Source organism: Microcaecilia unicolor, chromosome 2 (assembly GCF_901765095.1).
Source record: "Microcaecilia unicolor chromosome 2, aMicUni1.1, whole genome shotgun sequence".
Classification (NCBI taxonomy): Eukaryota; Metazoa; Chordata; class Amphibia; order Gymnophiona; family Siphonopidae; genus Microcaecilia; species Microcaecilia unicolor.
This window is the reverse complement of record NC_044032.1, coordinates 263,989,320-264,012,009: the sequence shown is the minus strand read 5'-3', so window position 1 is coordinate 264,012,009 and position 22,690 is coordinate 263,989,320. Positions and strand designations below refer to the sequence as shown.

The 22,690-nt window shown below is 47.2% G+C and overlaps 1 protein-coding gene across 1 annotated transcript in view; it reads left to right on the top strand.

Annotated features, from left to right (window-relative positions):
• ARHGAP4 (Rho GTPase activating protein 4) overlaps window positions 1-22,605 on the top strand; it is a 161,672-nt gene extending 139,067 nt beyond the window's left edge. Inside the window, exons 20-24 of the mRNA XM_030194094.1 lie at window positions 6,264-6,444; window positions 16,629-16,721; window positions 17,484-17,633; window positions 17,776-17,920; window positions 19,927-22,605. Of these exons, the coding sequence (XP_030049954.1) occupies window positions 6,264-6,444; window positions 16,629-16,721; window positions 17,484-17,633; window positions 17,776-17,920; window positions 19,927-20,172 (815 nt within the window). The 3' untranslated portion in view covers window positions 20,173-22,605. The remainder of the gene's footprint in view (window positions 1-6,263; window positions 6,445-16,628; window positions 16,722-17,483; window positions 17,634-17,775; window positions 17,921-19,926) is intronic.
• The last annotated feature ends 85 nt before the right edge of the window (window positions 22,606-22,690 follow it).

Genomic DNA, 22,690 nt, shown 5'->3' with positions numbered 1-22,690 from the left:
TAGATTGTGAGCTCTTTTGGGCAGGGACTGTCTCTTTGTGTCAGGTGTTTGGCGCTGCGTGCGTCTGGTAGCGCTATACAAATGCTAATAATAATAATCAAAAACAAGAGCGCTTAGAATAGATAGTATCAGTCAACAGAACATATGAAAAAAACATTATCAGTGAAGGTTATAAATGTTCCATAGATACTATTATGACCAAATTTTATAGAAAGTACATATACAAATGTATGAAAAGTGCTCAAAGGGCATAAATGAATGTGACAAAAAAGTAAAAACTAAGATAAGTGAACAAATATCAATTCTGAAAGTACTTAAATCTGCATGACAGTGTCTCACAAGAAACCATCCACATCTTAGACATTGTATATGTGCTTACTGTAACGTGACTAATGTGAACGAATGTTAGATCATATCCTGTGAAGAAAATAAATACTTATTCCAAAGATGCATGGATTTGTACAAGTGTCTCACATAAGACTACCCACATATCAGTCCATATTTGCTTACCACAGTTTTACACCTAATGACAGTAAGATTTTCCATTTTGTACACATAATACAATCTAAGGGGCCCTTTTACTAAGCTGCGCTGAAAAACGGCCCGCACTGGTGTAGGTGCTTGTATTGGATGCCTGCAGGTCCATTTTTCAGCACACCTGCAAAAAAGGCCTTTTTTATGCCAAAAGTGGGCGTGCGGCAAAATAAAAATCAATAAAAATCAGCACGTGTCCATTTTGGGCCTGAGACCTTATCCCCACCCATTGACTTAGCGGCAAAGTCTCACGCGTTAACTGGGCGGTAATCGTCAGCACACGTATATTGCGATTATTGCCTGGTTAGCGCCACGCGTTAGAAAATAGAAATTATTTTTTGTCACATGTTTTGGATGTGTGTAGAAATTAGAATTACCGCTAGGGGCACGTGGTAGCTGGGCGATAGTTCTAATTTGATGCACATTGTACGCACATAGGTGCCTATCCAGCTTATTTTCGAAGGAGATCGCCGGCCATCTTCCGACACAAATCGGGAGGTGGCCGGCCATCTCCTAAAACCGGCCAAATCGGTATAATCGAAAGCGATTTTGGCTGGCGCCAACTGCTTTCCGTCGTGGAGCCGGCCAAACTTCAAGGGGGCATTTCAGTAGTGTAGCGAAGGCGGGACGGGAGGGTGTGCTTTGAGATGGCCGGCTTCGCTCGATAATGGAAAAAAGAAGGGCGTCCCTGGCGAGAATTTTGTCCACTTTATTTGGTCCCTTTGTTTTCAGGTCCAAGTCCCAAAAAAGTGCCCGAACTGACCAGATGACCACCGGAGGGAATCGGGGATCACCTCCCCTGACTCCCCCATTGGTCACTAACCCCCTCCCACCCATTAAAAACAACTTTAAAAACTTTTTTCCCAGCCTCTATGCCAGCCTCAAATGTCATACTCAGGTCCATCGCAGCAGTATGCAGGTCCCTGGAGCAGTTTTAGTGGGTGCAGTGGACTTCAGGCAGGCAGACCCAGGCCCCCCCCCCCACCTGTTACACTTGTGGTGGTAAATGGGAGCCCTCCAACCCCCCCCCCCCAAACCCACTGTACCCACATGTAGGTGCCCCCCTTTACCCATAAGGGTTATGGTAATGGTGTAGAGTTGTGGGGAGTGGGTTTTGGGGGGGATTTGGGGGGCTCAGCACCCAAGGTAAGGGAGCTATGCACCTGGGAGCTATTTTTATTTTTATTTTTTAATTTTTAGAAGTGCCCCCCTAGGGTGCCCAGTTGGTGTCCTGGCATGTCAGGGGGACCAGTGCACTACAAATGCTGGCCCCTCTCACGACCAAATGCCTTGGATTTGGCCGGGTTTGAGATCACTGGCCTCGGTTTCCATTATGGGCGAAAACCGAGGCTGGCCATCTCAAACCCGGCCATCTCTGACATTTGGGCGGCCCCAACTGTATTATCGAAACGAAAGATGGCCGGCCATCTAGTTTCGAAAATACGGTTGGCCCTGCCCCTTTGCGGTGCCGTCCTCGGAGATGGGCGCCCTTAGAGATGGGCGTCCCCAATCGAAAATGCCCCTCCACGCGTCTTAGTAAAAGGGCCCCTAAGTTTTCATTTTAGCCACATAGAAACACCTGGGTCCTTCCACACCGAGGCCAAAGTAAGATTAGGTTAAATCCCTAGGCATTTTCACACCCAGATATTGAAAACTATCATTCGTTTAAAAGGAAAACTCTGCTTTAGAAGTTCTTCTTTACCAGAGACCGTAGTCACTTCCATTAGTTCAGACTTGTCCAAATTAACCTGGAACCCAGACACTTGAGCATAGTCCTGGAGCTCTCACATAATAGGTAAAGTTTCAAAATTAGTGACATACCCACTTCCCTCATACTTCCAGGCAGTGGATCCCCCGTCAAACAACTATTCCCCACCCTCTACAATAGGATCCGCACCTCACCTGCAAAAGCTTATAGAATTTTGCAGAGAATCCATCTAAGCCCGGGGGCTTTATTACCTTTTTAAACTTTTAATTGCCCATTCAACTTCTAATAGAGACAAACTGGAGGCACCATCTTCAATAGATATCTGTGGTAGGTTTATCTTATTGAGATATCTGTGAAAGGCTTGTTCATCAACTTGTACCTCGCATGTACATAATTGTTGATAAAATTGTTTAAATTGGTCTCAAATTTCAATATCCTTATATAGCAATGTATTTCCTTGCCCTTTGATTTTTTTTAATAGTTTGGGCCATTCGTTTTCCCCTTAACAATCATTCTAGCATTCTCCCTGATTTATTATTATGTTTTAATTTTCTCCGGGAAGGGTCTACCTCTTCAACCTGTTGATGGTGAAACTCAACCCTGCATTGTTGCAATTCAGAAAAAAAGTATAGGAGTTGGTCTCACCTGGTGAAGATGCTCCATTTAGAATAAACACATTCTAAGAGCCAAGGATCTTTGCATTCTAGCCCTCTTCTTTCTAGCCCCACCATTTTGCTAAGTGATCCCTAACCACTGCCTTAAGTGTATCCCATAGGGTTTCATCTAAAACATCCCTCGTATCATCATGCTCAAAATATTCTTGAATAACCTGTTTCCTATCATCACATACCTCTCAGTCCCCCAGCAAATTTTCACTTAATCTCCAATAAGTTTGGCGTCTCTCTCTATCCATCCCTTGCAGTGACACCCATACGGCTGCATAGTCAAAGATTTTTATACTCCTTATTTTTGATTCAACCACTTGCCCCCATAAAGCCCAGTGGCACCAGATAGCATTTATCCTAGTTTAAATCTGCCTGGAGTGTGAGTAAAAGCTTTAAGTCTTCTGGGCTGGGTGTTGAAGTCTCCACATACCGACCAAATCTAGAGCCTTAGCCCTTTAGTGTCCAATGTTTCCATCAATCAGTTCCTATATGGCTTATTACAGGAACATTGAACACTAAAGGGTTAAGCTCCACTAGGGCCTTGCGAGGTCTTATGGATGCTGTACCCCCACCTTTAGAGTGATCCAAAGAAGCTTCCGGAGCCACATTAAGCTTGCCTCTCCCAGGATAAAGGTTGCTCCTTTACTAAGTGAAAAATCTCTCCCTGCTTATTGTTAGGTGTGTATATGTTAACCTGTGTGAACACTTTCCCTTGCACTTTCCCCACCACCGCCAAACACCTACCCAAGAAATCCATAAAACCTCTAAAACGTATAAAGAATTAAAAAAAATCTCAGCCTTCTCAAAGTTAACCCTCTTGCGCATCAGGATTGCTGGACTTCCATCCCATCCCCCACTCAGTGATCCATGGACAAAATGTTCTGTTTAGTTCCTATGATACAAAAGATGTTGATCTAGCTTTTTCATAGGCGTCTCTTGCAGCATCACAGTATCCCACTTTATTTTTCTAAGCGTATGAAAAACTATACTTCTTTTCCCTGGATCATTCAGGCCATTAACATTCCATGACCCAACTATCATCTCTCTCGGTGGCCCCTGAGCCCCCCTCATACCCCCACCTACTTGCCCCTCCTACTATTCTTCACCTCCCCTTTCTCCTCCCTGCTCCCAAGGCCCCACCTTCCCCATTCCCCACACCTACTGACCGCTGACCTAACCCACTTATGGTCAGCTCATATACCAGAGGAGGATACCCGTCGCTGGAGCCAATAACCTTATTATACTCGCCACCCCTCCCCTTTAAGTATCACATTCACTCATTGCAAATGTACCCCTTTAATAGACATATATGTCAAGCTTCATCAGTGCCCCCACAATTGTTCAGCATCCTCAAACAGATAAACCCCTAATATCCCCTTACTTTCTCCAATAGGTATAATATAACTCAACATTATTAACAGAAAGATGATCACAGTTCACTCAGTGAGAACAACCGCATTCCTCAGGATCCTTTCTCCCAGAGTGCAGCCATCTGCCATTATTCTGTGAGGTCTCCAAAACCTGCTGCTACGTGTTCTTCCCTGTTGCTTCTCCAGTTGGTGATTCCGAGGCCACTTACATCAGCAGGTTTACACATCCAAGATATGAAAATGCTTTGCACCCTCTTAGATGTCCTGGAAACAGTAATCCACAATCCAAAAGGGTGAAGCTATCAATAGCTTAAATTGGCAAGTTGCAGATATTTAGTCACCTCCCTCATCTCCCTCCACTTTTGGAGTGTGTCCCGGGCCAAGTCCTGAAAAATCATGACTTTACAGTTGTCCCAAACTACCTCTCCCAAGGCTCTCACTTTATGCAAAATGTTCTCTTTTACTATGAAATCACGGATTGTACAGGGGCCCTTTTACAAAGCGGTGGTAAGCCCAACACAGGCTTACCGCTCGCTAAAAAGGAAGTACCGCAGCAGCCCAGCGGTAGTTCCCACCCCCAGCGTGCTATCATTTCCAGCACTACAAAAATATATTTATTTTTGTAGCGCCGGTGTGTACCCGGTAATTGAGCAGTACCGGGTTAGCACAGGAGATGGCGAAATAGCTGTGGCCATTTCCTGAAAAAACAGAAAGACCTACCTTTTACCCGCTGAGGGTAAAAGGGGGCCTCAGCGCATGTCAAAAACATGCCAGCACAGGCCCCCTTTTTGCTGCAGCTTGGGAAAAGGGGGCCCCACAGTGATGTCACCAAGGGACCAGTTCTCTGCTTGGGCCCAAACTGTGATGAGTGCGGTCCAGTTGCACTGTATGTGTGCTGCTCTCCACAGACTCAGCATTCACATCTTGCAGCAGTTGCGCACAGATCTCTTGTACTACTTTTTTACAATCTTTGTATTTATCCATTTCCAGTATTCCTTTGAATCTCAGATTGCAGTGCCTAGATCTATTCTTCAGGTCCTCGATTCTTGGTGTTCCTTATCTGCATGCATTACAGACTCTTGAGCTCTGTCAGTGCAGACTGCACATCTTTTTGGCCCACTGACATTGGGATGACCACGTGCTCATCATTGGAGTTCGAGTGCTCCTACGCCATCTTCCTTTGCTCCAATGCCAACCTACTGAAGCCGGAGCGCTGGCAATCACTGCATTGAGGCGCATATTTAAACTTTTCAGGCTTCTTGCGAGTCACCATCGGTATTCCTCAACTTGGGGCACTCAAGAATCAAATTGAGGGAGTGGATAAACTGGGTCAAATTGCACTTTTACACTTTATCCCGGCAGAACAAAGCCCCTAGATGTGTATATTGCAGCAATGACATCACTTCCTCTTCCATGTATGTCTGCATTTTGTTTGTGTGTGTGTTTTATTGTTTTTTTTGTTTATGTGTGTGTATAAGTGTATGTCTGCATTTTGTGTGTGTGTGCGTGTGTGCTTGTGTATGTCTGCTATGGATGTATCTGTCTGGGTGTGTATTTGTGTATGTATATTGGCTTTGTGTATGTCTGTGACTGGGAGATAGTGTCAGTATTTCCATGTTGCAGAAGCTGCAACTGTTTCTCCCATAAAAATGCATTAGACTGTTTATTTGGTGACTTTATTTCTCTGGAACCCCCAGTCTGATCTGGCCTGTTTTGCAAAGTTGGTGGGTTTTTTTTCCCCCCCATTGGATTTTCTCCTTTGCAAAATTTGGTCCCATTCTGTTAATTTTCAGAGCATTATTTTGTCTCCAGACTGACAGACAGAAAGAAAGATATTCTCGATGCCTTATGTATAATTTCTTTTCAACATTCCAGTGGGTTTGAAAGAATGAAAAGCTATTATAGTAGATGCTAATTAGATATTCTATCTACAGTATGTGGCAACTGACTGTCTTACTACCTCTTTCATCACTTTTCCATTTCCAGAGCCTGATGCTGTGGAGGCTGTGGCCAGGTTTGATTATACAGCACGCACACCTCAGGAGTTGTCCTTTAAGAAAGGGGAGACTCTGCTTCTGCAAGAGAAAGCCTCCAGTGACTGGTGGAGAGGAAGGCATGATGGAATAAAAGGGCTTATTCCCCACAAATACGTCATACTTCCAGACAAGTGAATATCATACCTCACCCATGTCCATGCCCTTTACTGTTACAAGGGAACTGGTCTCACTCTGTTCCTGCTGTTCAGTAAGGTCATAGATGCAGGGCCACTGAGAGACACAGCCGGGCCTGGGGCAGGACCACCATCCCCCCCCCCCACCTGGGCCGCCACACCCCCCCTACTCAGGCTGCCCTCCACATATGGGCTGCCGCCCTTACCCACCTCCTTACCTTCCTATGTCTGACTCAAGGAGGTTTGATGGTCTCTGCTCCTCTCTCTGTCTGTCTTCTTCTCCTGTGTGCCAGGACCCGGATGATTGCATTTACTTGATAACCCAGGTAACCCGGGTTATTGCATTAATACAATCATCCAGGTCCTGGCACAGGAGCAGGAGAGAGACAGACCCGGAAATAGGCAGGCATGAAGAAACTTGCCAACGCCGGGCCCCCCCTTGGAGGCCAGGCCTGGGGAATTTTGCACCCCCCACCCTCTCGGCAGCCCTGCATAAATGATCTTCTGAGTAGCAGGACAAACCTTGTCCTGTGATCAGTTTCTGCATTTTTAATCTGTTTATGTCCACAAAGGATGGGGCAGCTCACAAATATCCTTGCAAAAACAGACTATTAACTTCAACTCAAGCTAAAAATAACAATCTTTTGGACTTGAAAGGGATAATTTCAAAAGTCATTTATGCTGATAAAACAGACATTTGTGTGTAGAAATGTCTTGAAAATTGACTGGAGAGTCTGTGGGAACAGTATGTGACAAACAGAGGTGTTCTTGGGGTCAAAGCTGGCTTGGGCTTATCCATATACTCTGGATTTCAAGACTACACCATTTGAATTTTCTCAAAACATGTCTATGTACGAAATAGCAGGTGTGACTCTGTGCTTGTAGGTTTGGTAGGATAATTTTCAAAAGCGAAGTATGCTGTATTTTCCCATTTGAAAATCAGTGTGACTTATACACACCTTCACTGTACAGGTAAGGTGGTCGTTTGGAAAACTTACCTGCTTGTCTTCAGGTGTTTCTGCTGAGAAACAAAGGGGCCTTTTAAGAAATTGTTGCAAGATTTTGTGCTTCAGGGGCATAGCCAGACATCCAATTTTGGGCAGGCCTGAGCCCAAAGTGGGTGGGTGCGACAACCCCATCCCTAACATGCCCCCTGTCCTGCCTCAGCCCTTCCAGCATGGTATCAGTCCCCCCCCCCCCCCACCCAGGTGATCGGGGGATCACATAACTCCACTCTCCTGACTTCCCCTCCTGATACCTTTAAATCCCTTAGGGCAGAGACCAGCTGGGAGTCCGGTGGAGGACTTCAGGCATTGGACCAGCCACCTGCAGGCTCAAGTGACATTGGAGAGGGCCTTTTCCATCTATAAAGAGGCAGCGTTGCCGCAATGTTCCTAGACCAGCTGGGACCTGGGAGACTGGCCACCTACAAGCTCGAGTGACGTTAGATAGGGGCCTTTTCCATCTTTAAAGAGGTGACCTTGCTGCAGTGTCCTTAGACCAGCTGGAAGTCTGGTGGAGGAGTGCAGGCATTGGACTGGCCACCTGCAGGCTCGAGTGATGTCGGAGAGGGGCTTTTCCATCTCAGAACATGGGTGTGGGTGAGTGGCCATGGGTGCGTGCCCGAAGGGGCATGACCAAAGTGGCAGGTCCTGCCCCTTTGAAGCCCCTTTGGAGCTACTGAGGAGCACGGAGCATGGCACTCTGCTCCGCTCCTATGGGGAAATGAAAAGGTGGAGGGAACAGGAAGTTACCATTGTCAGTTAAGGGACCTATGGACCTGCACATACAGATGGCATCATCAACTGCAACCACAGTGGCTCCTTCCTCTGCTGAAATGTCTGTTTCTCCCGGGGCCCTACCCCTCCCCCACAACCAGCCATAATAACAGATTTGACTGATGCTTCTAGTTGATAGAGCACCTTGGCTCATTCTGATCTTCCAGTTGTAGAAGAAGCCACTAAAGAGGTTCTTGGACCCATAGTAAAAGTAAAAGGATTGACTCCTGTTCCTCTTTCATACTCTTCTCTAGCTGACTCAATGACTCCTGTTCCTCTTTCATACCCTTCTCTAGCTGACTCAATGTCTCCTGCTGTGAAACAGGAAGTTTCTTTAAAAGTTATATATGATGTACTGTTTAAGATGGACAAATATCTTCAAGATACTTTCCGCATTATTTTCGAAAGAGAAAGACACCCATATTTCAACCCAAATCGGGAGATGGGCGTCTTTCTCCCATGGGCGCCCAAATTGGTATAATCGAAAGCCGATTTTGGGCGTCTTCAACTGCAATCTGTCACGGAAACAGCCAAAGTTGACGGGGGCGTGTCGGAGGTGTGGTGAAGGCGAGACTGGGGTGTGTTTATCGGCCGAGGAGAGATGGGCGTCCTCGGCCGATAATCGAAAAAAGAAAGGCGTTTTTAGCGTGAATTTGGGTCACTTTTTTGGACCCTTTTTTTTCACGAACAAGTCCCAAAACAGTGCCCTAAATGACCAGATGACCACCAGAGGGAATCGGGGATGACCACCCCTGACTCCCCCATTGGTCACTAACCCCCTACCACCAAAAAAAAAACTTTAACAACATTTTTTTTCCAGCCTGTATGCCAGCCTCAAATGCCATCACAGTAGTATGCAGGCCCCTGGAGCAGTTGTTAGTGGGTGCAGCGGACTTCAGCTAGGTGGACCCAGGCTCATCCCCCCCCCCTACCTGTTACACTTGTGGTGGTAAATGGGAGCCCTCCAAACCGCCCCCAAAACCTACTGTACCCACATTTAGGTGCCCCCCTTCACCCATAAGTGCTATGGTAATGGTGTAGAGTTGTGGGGAGTGGGTTTGGGGGGGATTTGGGGGGCTCAGCACCCAAGGGAAGGGAGCTATGGACTTCAGAGGTATTTTCCTTTTTTAAAATTGTTACTAGTGCCCCCTAGGGTGCTCGGTTGGTGTCCTGGCATGTGAGGGGGACCAGTGTACTACGAATCCTGGCCCCTCCCATGACCCAATGCCTTGGATTTGTTCGTTTTTGAGCTGGGCACCTTCGGTTTCCATTATCGCTGAAAAATGATACTGCCCAGCTCAAATCCGCACAAATCCGATGCATTTGCCCGGCACAAACTGTATTATCGGAAAAAACATGGATGCCTATTTTTTTTTGAAAATACGGTTTGTCCCGCCCCTTCACGTACCTGTTCTCGGAGATAGACTCCCATGGAGATGGGTGTTCGATTATGCCCCTCTTTGACACTTTATAGCAAGTTTACTTATGAGACATCTGAAAAGTTTGCTGAATGTGATATAAAGACGGAATTTATGCAGAAGGATTTGGAAAAATTTGTGCCAGGCAGCGGTTGTTTCTGCAATTTGCATTTTCTAAATTTCTGAGTTATTATTTGTCCCAGATGGAACTCTTTAAAATGTATAAGAAAGAAGTTGTACAAATAGCTTTTGATATTGTGGATAAAAAGTGTATCTAATTATTTGCCTAGAGCTATAAGATCAGTTAATCAGGAGGGTGACTTAATTCCCTAGATAGTTTGGATCTTACTACTACTACTACTACTTGACATTTCTAAAGCGCTACCAGGGTTACGCAGCGCTGTACAATTTAACATAGAAGGACAGTCCCTGCTCAAGGAGCTTACAATCTAAAAGACAGGTGTACAATCTAAAAACAAGTATAGAGTATAGAGTCTGTCTGATAGGGAATACTATAATTCACAAAAGGTTAGGTGCCGAAAGCAGCATTGAAGAGATGAGTTTTAAGCAGAGATTTGAAAATGGGTAGGGAGGGGGCTTGGCGTAGGGGTTGAGGAAGATTGTTCCAGGCAAAGGGTGAGGCAAGGCAGAATGAGCGGAGCCTGGAGTTGGCAGTGGTGGAGAAGGGAACTGAGAGGAGGGATTTGTCCTGTGAGCGGAGGTTACGGGTGGGAACATAGGGGGAGATGAGGGAGGAGAGGTAGTGAGGAGCCGCAGACCGGGTGCATTTGTAGGTAAGGAGGAGAATCTTGAATTGTATGCGGTATCTGATCGGAAGCCAGTAAAGTGACTTGAGGAGAGGGGTGATGTGAGTATATCGGTTCTGGCGGAATATTAGACGGATTGAAGGGGGGATAGATGGCTAAGTGGGAGGCCGGTGAGGAGTAAGTTGCAGTAGTCAAGGCGAGAGGTAATGAGAGCGTGGACGAGAGTTCGTGTGGTGTGCTCAGATAGGAAAGGGCGAATTTTGCTGATGTTGAAGAGGAAGAAGCGACAGGTCTTGGCAGTCTGTTGGATATGCACAGAGAAGGAGAGGGAGGAGTCAAAGATGACTCCGAGGTTGCGGGCAGATGGGACGGGGAGGATGAGGGTGTTATCAACTGAGATGGAGAGTGGAGGAAGAGGAGAGATGGGTTTAGGTGGAAAGACGAGGAGCTCGATTTTGGACATGTTCATTTTTAGGTGGCGGTTGGACATCCAGGCAGCAATGTCGGATAAGCAGGCCGATACCTTGGCCTGGGTCTCCGCGGTGATGTCTGGTGTGGAGAAATATAGCTGGGTGTCATCAGCATAAAGATGATACTGAAAACTATGAGATGAGATCAGTGAGCCTAGGGAGGAGGTGTAGATTGAGAAGAGAAGGGGTCCAAGGACAGATCCCTGGGGAACTCCAACAGATAGTGGGATGGGAGTGGAGGAAGATCCATGAGAGTGTACTCTGAAGGTGCGGTGGGAGAGATAAGAGGAGAACCAGGAGAGTACAGAGCCCTGGAACCCAAAAGAAGACAATGTGGCAAGAAGTAGATCATGATTGACAGTGTCAAACGCAGCGGATAATTTCGAGGATGAGGATGGAATAGTGGCCTCTGGATTTGGCGAGGAGCAGGTCGTTGCAGACTTTAGAGAGTGCTGTCTCTGTCGAGTGTAGAGGGCGAAAGCCGGATTGAAGTGGATCTAGGATGGCATGAGAGGAGAGAAAATCAAGGCATCGACTGTGAACGGCGCGTTCAAGTATTTTGGAGAGGAAGGGGAGGAGAGAGATGGGGCAGTAATTGGAGGGGCAGGTAGGGTCAAGTGATGGTTTTTTAAGGAGAGGTGTGACTACGGCGTGCTTGAAAGTGTCAGGGACAGTTGCAGTGGAGAGAGAAAGGTTAAGGATGTGACAGATGGAGGGGGTGACAGTATGGGAGATGGTGTTAAGTAGGTTGGTGGGGATGGGATCAGAGGAACAGGTGGTGCATTTCGAGGAGGAAAGAAGGCGGGAGGTTTCATCCTCGGTGATCTCAGGAAAGGAGGAGAAAGAGGCAATGGTTGGTTGGTTGTTGGATAGGGCTACAGGCTGAGGAGGAGGTGGCTTGGTAGTGAACTCAAGGTTGATTTTTTGTACCTTGTCGCGGAAGTAGTCAGCCAGTGATTGAGGAGAGAGTGAGAGGGGAGTTGGAGTGGGGGGCACTTTGAGGAGGGAGTTAAGGGTGGTGAAGAGACGACGAGGGTTGGAGCTGAGAAAATTGGTCAGTTGGGTGTAATAGTCCTGTTTTGCAAGGAATAGGGAGGAATGGAAAGAGGATAGCATGAATTTGTAGTGAAGGAAATCTGAATGGGTACAAGATTTCCTCCAAAGGCGTTCAGCGGATCAGGTGCAGGAGCGAAGGTAGCGGATGCAAGGGGTCAGCCAAGGCTGGGAACTAGAACGCTTCGTGGGACGGGAGATGGATGGAGCGAGGGTGTCCAAAGCAGAGGAGAGAGCGGCATTGTAGGCAGAGACCGCTTTGTCTGCCGTCTCGGAGGACATGATGGAGGGGAGGAGGTTAGCGATACTAGAGGATAGAGTGGGGGGGGTCAATAGCCTGGAGATTCCTGGAGGTGGTAGTTAAAGTTGGACGGGGCGGAGGGGGGGGGGGGTGAAGAAGTGTGAACGTGATCAGGTGATGATCGGAGAGAGGGAGAGCAGAAGCGTGGAAATTGGAGGGTGAGCCGGAGGAGGAGAGGACTAGGTCAAGACAATGGCCGTCACGGTGAGTGGGGGTGGTGGAGGACAGCTGGAGGTTGAAGGAGGATGTTAGGGTGAGGAACTTAGAAGCGTTAGGGTCGGATGGGTCATCAACGTGAATGTTAAAGTCTCCGAGAATGAGGGACGGAGATGAGGGTTCAAGAAAGACAGAGCGCCACGCATCAAAGTCGGTGAGGAAGGAAGAGAAGGATTTTTCAGGGGGGCGGTAGATGACTGCGACTCTGAGTGGCAGCGGGTGGAATAGCCGGATGGAGTGGGCTTCAAAGGATGAGAAGCAGTGAGACTGCGGTAGGGGTTGGGGTTGGAAACTACAGGAGGGTGAGAGTAGTAGTAGTAGTCACCCGCGGATAGCAGGAGGAGGAGCAGGAGAATGCGGAGGAGGTTGGGGGAGGTCGGGCGGCGAAGGCGACGAAGATGAGGTGTACTAAGGAGGAATGGGGATGGGTTAATGGCAGGAAGGAACTGTTGAAGGTTAAGAGCTAGGAAGGAGGTGGGGACAGGAGGGATGGTGAGGTGGTGGGGGGTGAGGATGAATAGGGTATTGCCATGGCGGGCAGGGCGGGAGGGCGGGAGGGCAGCGAGTTCTAGTGGTAGTCAGCGGGAGTGGGGGGGAGAGGAGATTAGGAAGGGACAGGGCAAGGAAGAGAACGTGGACAGGGGCCATAGTAGTGACTGAGGTGTGACAGGTGACTATGTAGTGACTGAGGTGATAGGCAGTTAACAGGTGTTAACAGGCGGCTAAGTGGTGACTGAGGTGACTGAGGTGTTAAGTAGATAGATGGAGCTGGAAAGCTGGATTTGGACTGGCGAGTAGGTGAGTCAATGGCTGACAAGCTAGCAGGCAGGTAGGTAAGTCAATGGCTGAGAGGCTTGCGAGCAGGCAGGTAGGTTACTCGATGTGTTAACAGGCAGGCGGGTAGCAGCTGGAACAAGCGGTCAGGAACAAGCTGGGGTAGCTGGACAGGAGCAAGCTGGAACAAGTTGGAACGGGTCGTAGCAAGCCGGAACAAGCAGGAGCAAGATGGACTGGAGCAAGCTGGACCAAGTTGGAACAAGTCGTAACAAGCCGGAACAAGCAGGAACAAGCTGGGACAAACACGCTGGGACAGACGGACTGGCACAAGCGGGTCATGCAGGAACGGATGGATCAAGCTGGAACAAGTTGGAACAAGTCGTAGCAAGTCGGAACAGCAGGAACAAGATGGACAGGAGCAAGCTGGAACAAGCCGGAACAAGTCGTAACAAGCTGGAACAAACGGACTGGCACAAGCGGGTCATGCAGGAATGGATGGAACAAGCTGGGTAGGCTGGGATGGACGGACTGGAACCGGGAGTAAGTTGGATCGGCAGACTGGAACAGGCTGGGATCGGGAGGACTGAAACGAGCTGGAAGACGCTGGAGCAGATGGATTGGAGCAAGCAAGGAGAATCTGGATCTGGATCAGGCAGATTGGAACGGGGACTGGAACAAACTGGAGCACACTGGAACACACTGGAGTCGAAGGACTGGAACACGCAGGGGGAAAGCTGGGTCTGCGGACTGGACCACACTGGAGTCGATGGACTGGAACATGCAGGAGGAAGGCTGGATCTGCTGAAGTCTCTACTTCCTTCAGCCACCTCCGCTCTTATTTCTTGTCTGCGGAGTTTTCTTCGTAACCTACTGAGCCCCTGGCGGTGCTGCAGCTGTGGTTCCCGAGCGCTCCATCTTACAAGATTCCTAGAATCCTCTAAAGAGGGTATTGAGAAGCGTGCTACATTGCTTGTATCTTTTTCCTCTATTGATAAGAAAATGGCAGTTTTGAAAGCTTATTTAAAAAAAAAAAAAAAGGATGAACCCTTTTTACAGACAAAAAGTCCCAGTTTTTCCAGATGTATCTAGGCCAACGCATTTCCTTCAGCTGAAGACTAAGGTTTTGCCTGCTGGAGACAACTTTTACCTAAAATTTCCATGTAAATGCCTAATTACATACAAAAGCAAATCATATATATTTTTGGATCCTTCTCATTTAGAATGATTTCCAGGGCTTTTTTTGAGGGGGTACTTGGGGGTTCTGAGTACCAGCACCTTTTCCATTGTCTGCTAAAATTAACCCATGGTCCCCAAGTTTTAATGAACGTGCTCAGGCTCTGCACACCAATTCTGCCTTGTCATAGATTCTTTGACAGGTTGCAGGGGGCCTGGCTATTGTGGGGTGGATCTCTCAGTGATCACCCCAACTCTGAAGGGTGGCCTGGCATTTGAGTACTGGCACCTTTTTCACACTGATTATTTCTGTCTACTAAGGTGGCTATATCTGAGTAACAATTGTATTACTATTTGGTTGGTTGTTTAGGGTATAATATTTAATTTTCCGAGGTCTACACTAGAAGTAGTTTTCTTTTTCCGTATTTTGTTTTTCCTATGGATTCCAGCCATATCTCGAGATGTGGGCGTTTTGCAGAGATGATATGTTTGTTTTGTATCTTTGATTAGTTACTTTGGCATTTCTTATATTGTTATGGATGTAAATTCTATAAATGTAATTAAAAAAAAATCCGTTAGGGCTTCGCCGGCAGCAACCCATTCCCCTTGCTCGGACCAGCTTCAAGCCTTCCCACTAATGCAACTTCCTGGTCCTGCGAACCTCAGTACTGTGTGGATAGTGTCTCTGAATATCCTTACAGACTCCTTCAGTACTATATGGATGGAATAGTGCTTTGATCATACGGGCGGAATAACGCAGAGCTCTGAGGTATTCCCTGGCGTTCTCTTTGCTGCGCCAGGGCCCTCTCTTCATGCTGTGCTGGTAAATGAGGGCGGTAGTCCGGCACTAGTGGCCTCTAGCACCCAAATTTACCTTTGATTATCAGCCTTTTAGTTTTAGATCTTCACAAACTCTAGCTTTCTTGATAAACACACTTAGTAGCTTTTATTTAAGTTATAGAATGTTGCAAATACTTAAGTTTGAAATGTCCGTAGCAGATAAATTAGGATCCAATCTTCATACAAGCAAAATTAGGTCCATTCTTAAAAAAATATTTTAAAATGTTTATTAATAACATCTACTCTCTTTTTATTTAATCTCTGAGCGTATTTTACTGTTTTTATTTCTAATGATTATAAATCTTTTGTGTATTATCAGATAAACGTAGTTTACTCTGTTTCAATACTCTGCAGTTTACAGACTTGCCAATTAATGGTGGTTCTTGTTATTGCAATTTATTTTATTACTATATATGTATATAATAATTTTCAATAAATTTATTGGACAAAGAAACAGAATATTGCTTTACTTGGCTCTTTTACTGATTCAGAGTTCACTTCAAATAGTCTTGCAGGACTTCAGTTATTCAGCACATCTGTTTTATTCTTAATAGCCTCTCACTGCTGACGATACTGCAGAAGGCATCTTGAGAAACACACTGGGCTTGTTAGCAGTTTCTGAGATTCCCCCTTTAATAATTAGTCATCTTTTTACTGTTTCTGTCCCTCTTAGAACGTACACATGCTCTGATCTCCACATCGCACATCAGCACACACAAGCCCTTTCTGTGCTTTTTCTGAAATGTACTTTATTGAATAAATGTAGCCCATTTACTCACAGTTGTAGCTTGCTGAAGAGACTTCCAATTTCTGGAGGCTGTAGCTGGAGTTGAAGGTGGAATTTTAAAGAGAAAAAGCTTTATGGCAGAGGTGGGAGAACTGGCAGGTAGATGGAAGTAGTTTCAGAGGTGAGAATGGGATGTTGAGTTGTGCAATAGTAGTCAAAAAGAGGAGTTCAGAGCAGAGATAGTAAAGACAATCAGGAAATGATAACAGGCAGACAAAGGACTCAAGCCACTGAGAGAGAGAGAGGAGGAGGTCTTTGCAGGGGAAAGACCACTAGGAGTAAACACTAAGCAGGGGTAGCTGCAGTATGTATGCGATTACATTACCCACAATGCATTGTTAACATACCATGATAGGAAGTAACTGCAGCACTAAAATCCTAAGAAGTGAGAATAACATTAAACACATTTTTGAGTGGCACTATAAAGAGTATTGCAAGGCTACAGGGGGCAGAACATCAGGTAAAGCATCCAAAGTCTTGGCCCTCATTATTTTGAGAATGCAGAATCAGTCTGTTTTTGGGTGGCCGCTCTGCAATTGCCATGCAAATAAAGGACTGTTGAAGGCTGTGTGAACTCAGGGTTTCCTCCTCTTCCTTGCAGAATGGAGCAGCAGAACTCAAAAACAGAGGTGGGGGACGAGCCCTGCAAAGACCCAAGCCCTATGGAAGAGCAGCTGACAGATCTTACCAGCAGGTGAGCTCAGTGGATTAAGGACTGGTCCTGTGGTAGGGCCCTTATTAGATTCTGTGACACCCTTGCTGGTACCACAGAGCCACCATGATGGTTGCTGATATAAGTAAGAACCAGACCCACCATAGAATGGCAACAGTATTTTCTCCATGTCTTCTCCCCCCAGGAGGAAGTATGGTATGTGGGGGGTCAATGGTTCCCTCAGGTCACTGTTCTTCTCCACTCACTGTTGGCTCTTTATTTCTGCAGAATGGGCCTAGAAGACTTGTCTTATAATGTTAGCGTGTATCCAAGACCAGTAAACAAGCTAGGGCCAGGAGCAGAAATTTGGAAAGGGGCTCAAAAGCCCCCCAGTGGGCTGTAACTCCTTCAGATTTAGTCAGGTCTGATGCCCCAAATAGCATGGAGGCCCAAGGCAACTGCCTGTTTGCACCCACCAAATGGCAGCCTTGTGTGTATCTCAGAAATGTTTCTCATGCTTACTCTTTCCTTTTGTGGAGGAAGTAACCTAGTGGTTAGTGCAGTGGACTTTGATCCTGGGGAACTGAGTTCAATTCCCACTGCAGTTCCTTGTGACTCTGGGCAAGTCACTTAACCCTCCATTGCCCCTGGTACAAAATAAGTACCTGAATATATGTAAACCGCTTTGAATGTAGTTGCAAAAACCTCAGAAAGGCGGTATATCAAGTCCCATTTTCCTTTCCCTCATTTTGTCTCTGTCACTCTTTCTCCCATCTGTTTCTCTGTCTGACTTTTCTTTCTCAGGTTGCGTGTCAACTCAGATGGTGCTGCTACCCATCAAAAGCGTGCAGGGAACAGTTCGATCTCCAGGGTGGTTTCCCCTTTCACAGACTCCGGAAAGCTCCCTTTCCCCATGACTTACCCAGGACCTAAGAGACTGCTGTCAGCAGACAGGTAACTGTCCTCCCTCTTGTCTGCAGACTGCAGTGACACATCTCCTGTGCAAGTGGTGTCTCTGCACTCATGCCCAATGCTCTTTGTGTTAAGTCTTTTATAAGAACACTTTCTTTTGAATGATATATTTCTAAATTTACAGACAGTCTCTGGCATGCACTGGAGGCCAGGAAAAGCGATGCATATCAGACACCCCTACGAAGGGGCATGGATCCCCTAAAGTTTGGCATGGGATCAACACAGAGCATCAGGGAACAGAGAAATGTGCTACAGTGGAAGTTGACAAGGTATGCAGTCGAGGATTTACTATAGAGCTGAGTGCTCCTATGTCATCTTTGTTCATGAACGTGCAGGGACTGTGCAAAAGGACTGAGCAGGGGCGTAGCCACGGGTGGGCCTGGGCCCACCCAATTTGGGCTCAGGCCCACCCAACAACGGAGCACCCAATGGGCCTTCTTTCCCCTCCGTCGGGCAGCGTGCGCCAGCCTAACTGTACTACAAAGCTGCACGGCACCGGGTCCGTCAGCATGCTGCCGCTAGCTCCTAGCTTGTCATCTTTCGGCAGAGGTGTTAGTTCTGCTGCTAAATCTGCAGCGGATCCACGCGGTGCCAGGGCTGTCTCTCTGTACGCTGCTGCGACTGCTTCCTCTGCGCTAGCCCCGCCTCTTCAGAAAGAGTATCGGAGGTGAGGCGGGGCTAGCGCAGAGGAAGCAGTCGCAGCAGCGTACAGAGAGACAGCCCTGGCACCGTGTGCATCCGCTGCAGATTTAGCAGCAGAACTAACACCTCTGCCGAAAGATGACAAGGTAGGAGCTAGCGGCAGCATGCTGACGGACCCGGTGCCGTGCAGCTTTGTTGTACAGTTAGGCTGGCGCTGCCCGACGGAGGGAGGGGAAAGAAGGCCCATTGGGTGCCGGTAGGTGGTGCCGGAGAAACCTGCAGCGGTGGCTTGGGGGGGGGGGGTTCGGGGCAGTGGGTAGCCAGACAGCCAATTTTGGGGAGAGGGGGGAGAGAGAAAATTTTGTGCCCACCCACTTTGTGCTCAGGCCCACCCAAAATTGGCTGTCTGGCTACGCCACTGGGACTGAGGCCCAGATGCATCAACCAAACGTTAAAAAATAAGAATCGTAAAAGTGCTTAACGATTTTTAAAAAACGAGGAATGCACTACAAAAACACTCCAGAAATGTTCGGATCAGTATTGCAAAGTAGGATGTATCACAGAATCGTTAAACCCGTCGTTAATCAGCGCCTTAAGCATGCGCAGAGCAGCCCAAGCGTTATGCTGGCTGCTCTGCACATGCCACAAAGGCCCAGCTGTCAAAACAAAAAAAAAACCCCCACAAACACGTGTGTTTCGGGAGGGGGCAAAGGCACTCGTCATGAGCGTCCCGTATGGACGCCTTGCCCCCACCCCCCGCTGCTCCCCGCTTCCACCACCCCCCCCCCGCACGAAAAATCTCCAATTTTAGCAGCCCCGGGCCGGCCCTCCTCCCTTCCTGTATTCTCTCACACTAGCTCCGCCTCCTGCCATGCTCCGGTCCCGTGCCCCGCCCCCGCTGCCCCCCCTTTGGTCGTTTACCTATGTCAGAGGAGGGCGGGCCCAGGAAGAAAGAAGGGACGTCTGAGGAGGCCTTCTGACTCGCCGATCAGCTGTTCTTGCCCGTGCAGCAGAGGTGACAGGCGCTGCACGGGCCGGTAAGGCAAAGGGGGGGGGGTCGTTGGAGGGGGGAAGCGGCAGCCACGACCAAAGGGGGGGGCGGCGGGGGCGGCGGGGGCGGGACGCTCATGACGAGTGCCTTTGCCCCCTCCCGATCCTTTTTTTTTTTCTTTTTTGGTGCTGAGGGAGAGGGGAGCAGCGGCTACCTGGGGCGTCAATAAAGGACGCCCCTGACGTGTTTTCGCCCCCCCCAGTTATTTTTTTAATTGGATTTTGTAAACTTCTAGCAGACAGACAGCCCTAACGAGAGGTACAGACTCTCGTTAGATTTCACGGTGTTCTCCTGCGTTAAACGAATCGGAAAAGGTTAGTGCATGTCATTTCAAAGGGATTTGTAGAAGAATTGCTCATCTGCATTCAGTTTTCGTTAGCTGCTACTGTCGTCGGAAAATAGGCTTTAGTGTATGGAAAGGATAGGAAATTCTTCCTTGAGGGCTCATTTAACGATGAAAAACGTTTAGTGCATCTGGGCCTGAGTGTTCCTGTGAGACATTCTGCCATGAGACAGTGGAACTGTTTAGCAGAAACACATATTTTGCATCTAATTCTCTCTCTCTTTTTCTCCTGTGGATAGGATGTGACTAAAAATATGAACTCAGTATTCAAGGAGCTCCTGGGAAAGACAGCTGTGAAAAAGCAGGGGGACGAGGAGGGGATGGATTCCATCCCAGAACCTTCTGGCATGGATTCTTCACAGCCCACCACTGGCAGGAAGGGAATAGCATCAGGGGGTGGCAGGATGGCCTTCGGATTGAGGAGCAAAGGCCTATTCAAGCCCAGCGGAGGGGCCCAGGCCAATAACGGCCCACAGCCGGAATAGCCAAAACATGAACTCTCTTACCTCAGGTCAGGAATGTACACTGCTTCTTGTAGAAGACCCATGCCACCCCAGGCACTTTGAATTGAAGGCTGGAGGTTCATTTCTTATGACTGAACATATATGAAGAAAACGCAGGATGCATGTATGGTTGGCCAGCTCTTTCTCCTGCATTTTGATGGTTAAGAACATAAAAACAACTAAGCTGGGTCAGATCAGTGGTCCTCTAGCCCTGCATTTTGCCTTCAACAGTAGCCTTGGTGTTATTAGTAACACTCACAGATCATAATACAGCCACCGTTAGCACTTAGATGGAGATGGCATTTGGTGGGGGAGCAGGGAAGGGTTATGAGAAAGCCCCCTCCCCCATTCCAAAATAGCAGAATACAATATTTCATGAACTGAGTTCTATAAAGCAGTTGCTCCCAACCTCTGATCCATGAGACCGTCATAGGGGTCTTCAAGATGCAAGAAAGGGATAAAAGACTCCTACTACTACTTAACATTTCTAGAGTGCTACTAGGGTTACGTAGCGCTGTACAAATTCCCAGAGTTTCTTCACAAGAATAGTTCTAAGGTTGCATGGGGTTAGACATGTGGGCTGGAAACACCTAAAGACCTGGCGGCGGAATTGACTCAGCCACACAGGCTAGAGACAGCCAGAGCTGTGGGGACAGAACTCAGGAGAAGTGTTGGTGATGGTACCAGTAGCAGCCAGTAGGGACTGAGAACAACAAGTACATTAGCAATAGATGAGAGACAGAGAGTGGTGGGGATGGGCTGGAAAGACAGAAAGTGTTTGGTAGGGCTGGAGAGGGGAGACAGAGAGATAGTGGTACAGCTGGGGAGGTGGAGAGAGAATGGTAGGACTTGGGAGGGGGGGGGTATAGGGTGGTAAGGCTAGAGAGCGTGGAGGGAGAGAGCAAGTAGTGGGAACAGGCTGAGGGTGGGGGAGGTGAAGAAAAATATAGTGGTGGGTATTGATTGGTTGTCCTCAAACCTTTTGGTGGTTGATAAGGGGCCTGCTTAACCAAAATGGTTGACAACTCTTGCTGGAAAGTAGAGCTCTGTGCCCAAGTAAAGCATCCACTTCTAACACAGATTCTGCATTTGCACAGTATGAAAGGTCACCACCCTTTCTTCTCAACCTCAACACTCCTCATTGTTCACCCCAACTTTTTAAGCTTTTGAAAATCACTTGAACTGTTTAGAAAAGGAGTAACAGGAATGCCCTCCCTTTCTGTTGTTTTCCCTAGAGGATGGTAGTGTCCCTTTGAATTAAGGAATGGCTGGTGGTCTTTGGGCAAGGAGGGGGACGTATATGGGTTGTATGTGGGAAGGAGGAAGATGCAGGATTAGATTTTGTGGAGCACGAAGAAGCTGAGATATGTATGAAACACCCTCTAACCTCTACTTTTCAGCAAGGCTGCTAGAGCTTGGAAAGTTGACAAGGCAAAGGGCCATGGGCACAATATTAAAAAAAAAAAAAAAAGCTGAACTCCTAAGTTTGGTCTCCTAAATTTGTGTCCTATTTTCAGCCAGAGTTTGGAGCCTGAGTTTTCCTCTGAAAATACATCTTAATGTAGTTATAAATTTCGACCTGCCATTGGTTTGTCTAGATTTATTGAGCCTAGTGCTGAAATCAGTGCTAAGCTCATAACCTTTTTCCCTGCCCTAAATCTGCCCCTGTTGCCACCCACATTTTGTGCTCTTCTTTATAGGCGTTTATTGAAATTTTGAGATTAAAGTTAGGTCTTCAACCCTAATAAATTTTAAAAGAGGCCAATCTAGGAGCATAACTCTCATAGGGGCCCTTTTACTAAACCACGTTAAGTGCTAACATGCGTGTAACATAGGAAAAAGGCCTACTGCAAAATGTGTTAAAGCATTTTGTGGTAGTTTACCATTTTTTAAATAATATTTTTTGGGAGGGGGTGTGTCATGAGTGGAAATGGGTGTAGAACCATTATCCAGCTAGTACCTGCAGTGTGTGTGTGTACCACAGAAAGGCGGTATATCAAATCCATGGCCTCTTTAGTGGGCTCTGATTAGTGTACACTAACTGGATAACATGGACTTGGGAACACTTAGGGTCTCCTAAATAAGCGGTAAGTGATCCTGTATTATTTTTTGCAAGTCTTGTGCACCAATGGAAAGATTAGTGCAGGACCTGTAAAAAAATTTTTTTAAAGCCTTAAAAATGTGCCACAGTAAATCTGGGCCTAGCGTGTGGAAAGTCCTGCATTAACATGTGCAAAGTCCAGACTGCATGCCTGACTTTGGGCATTTTTTGTTGTAAACCTCATAGCTGCCCTTGCTGGCCACCTTGTGGTATATTAAGCATGATAACATAAATACATTTTGCTGTGCCATAATAAAAGGGCCCCATAGTTAGAAACAAAATCCTTTGAATATCATCAGGCCTAGTGCTTTTGGGGTTAACCTTAGGAGCAAAATCCTTTGAATATCATCAGGCCTAGTTCTTTTGGGGTTAAGGTTAGGAACACAACAGAAACACATC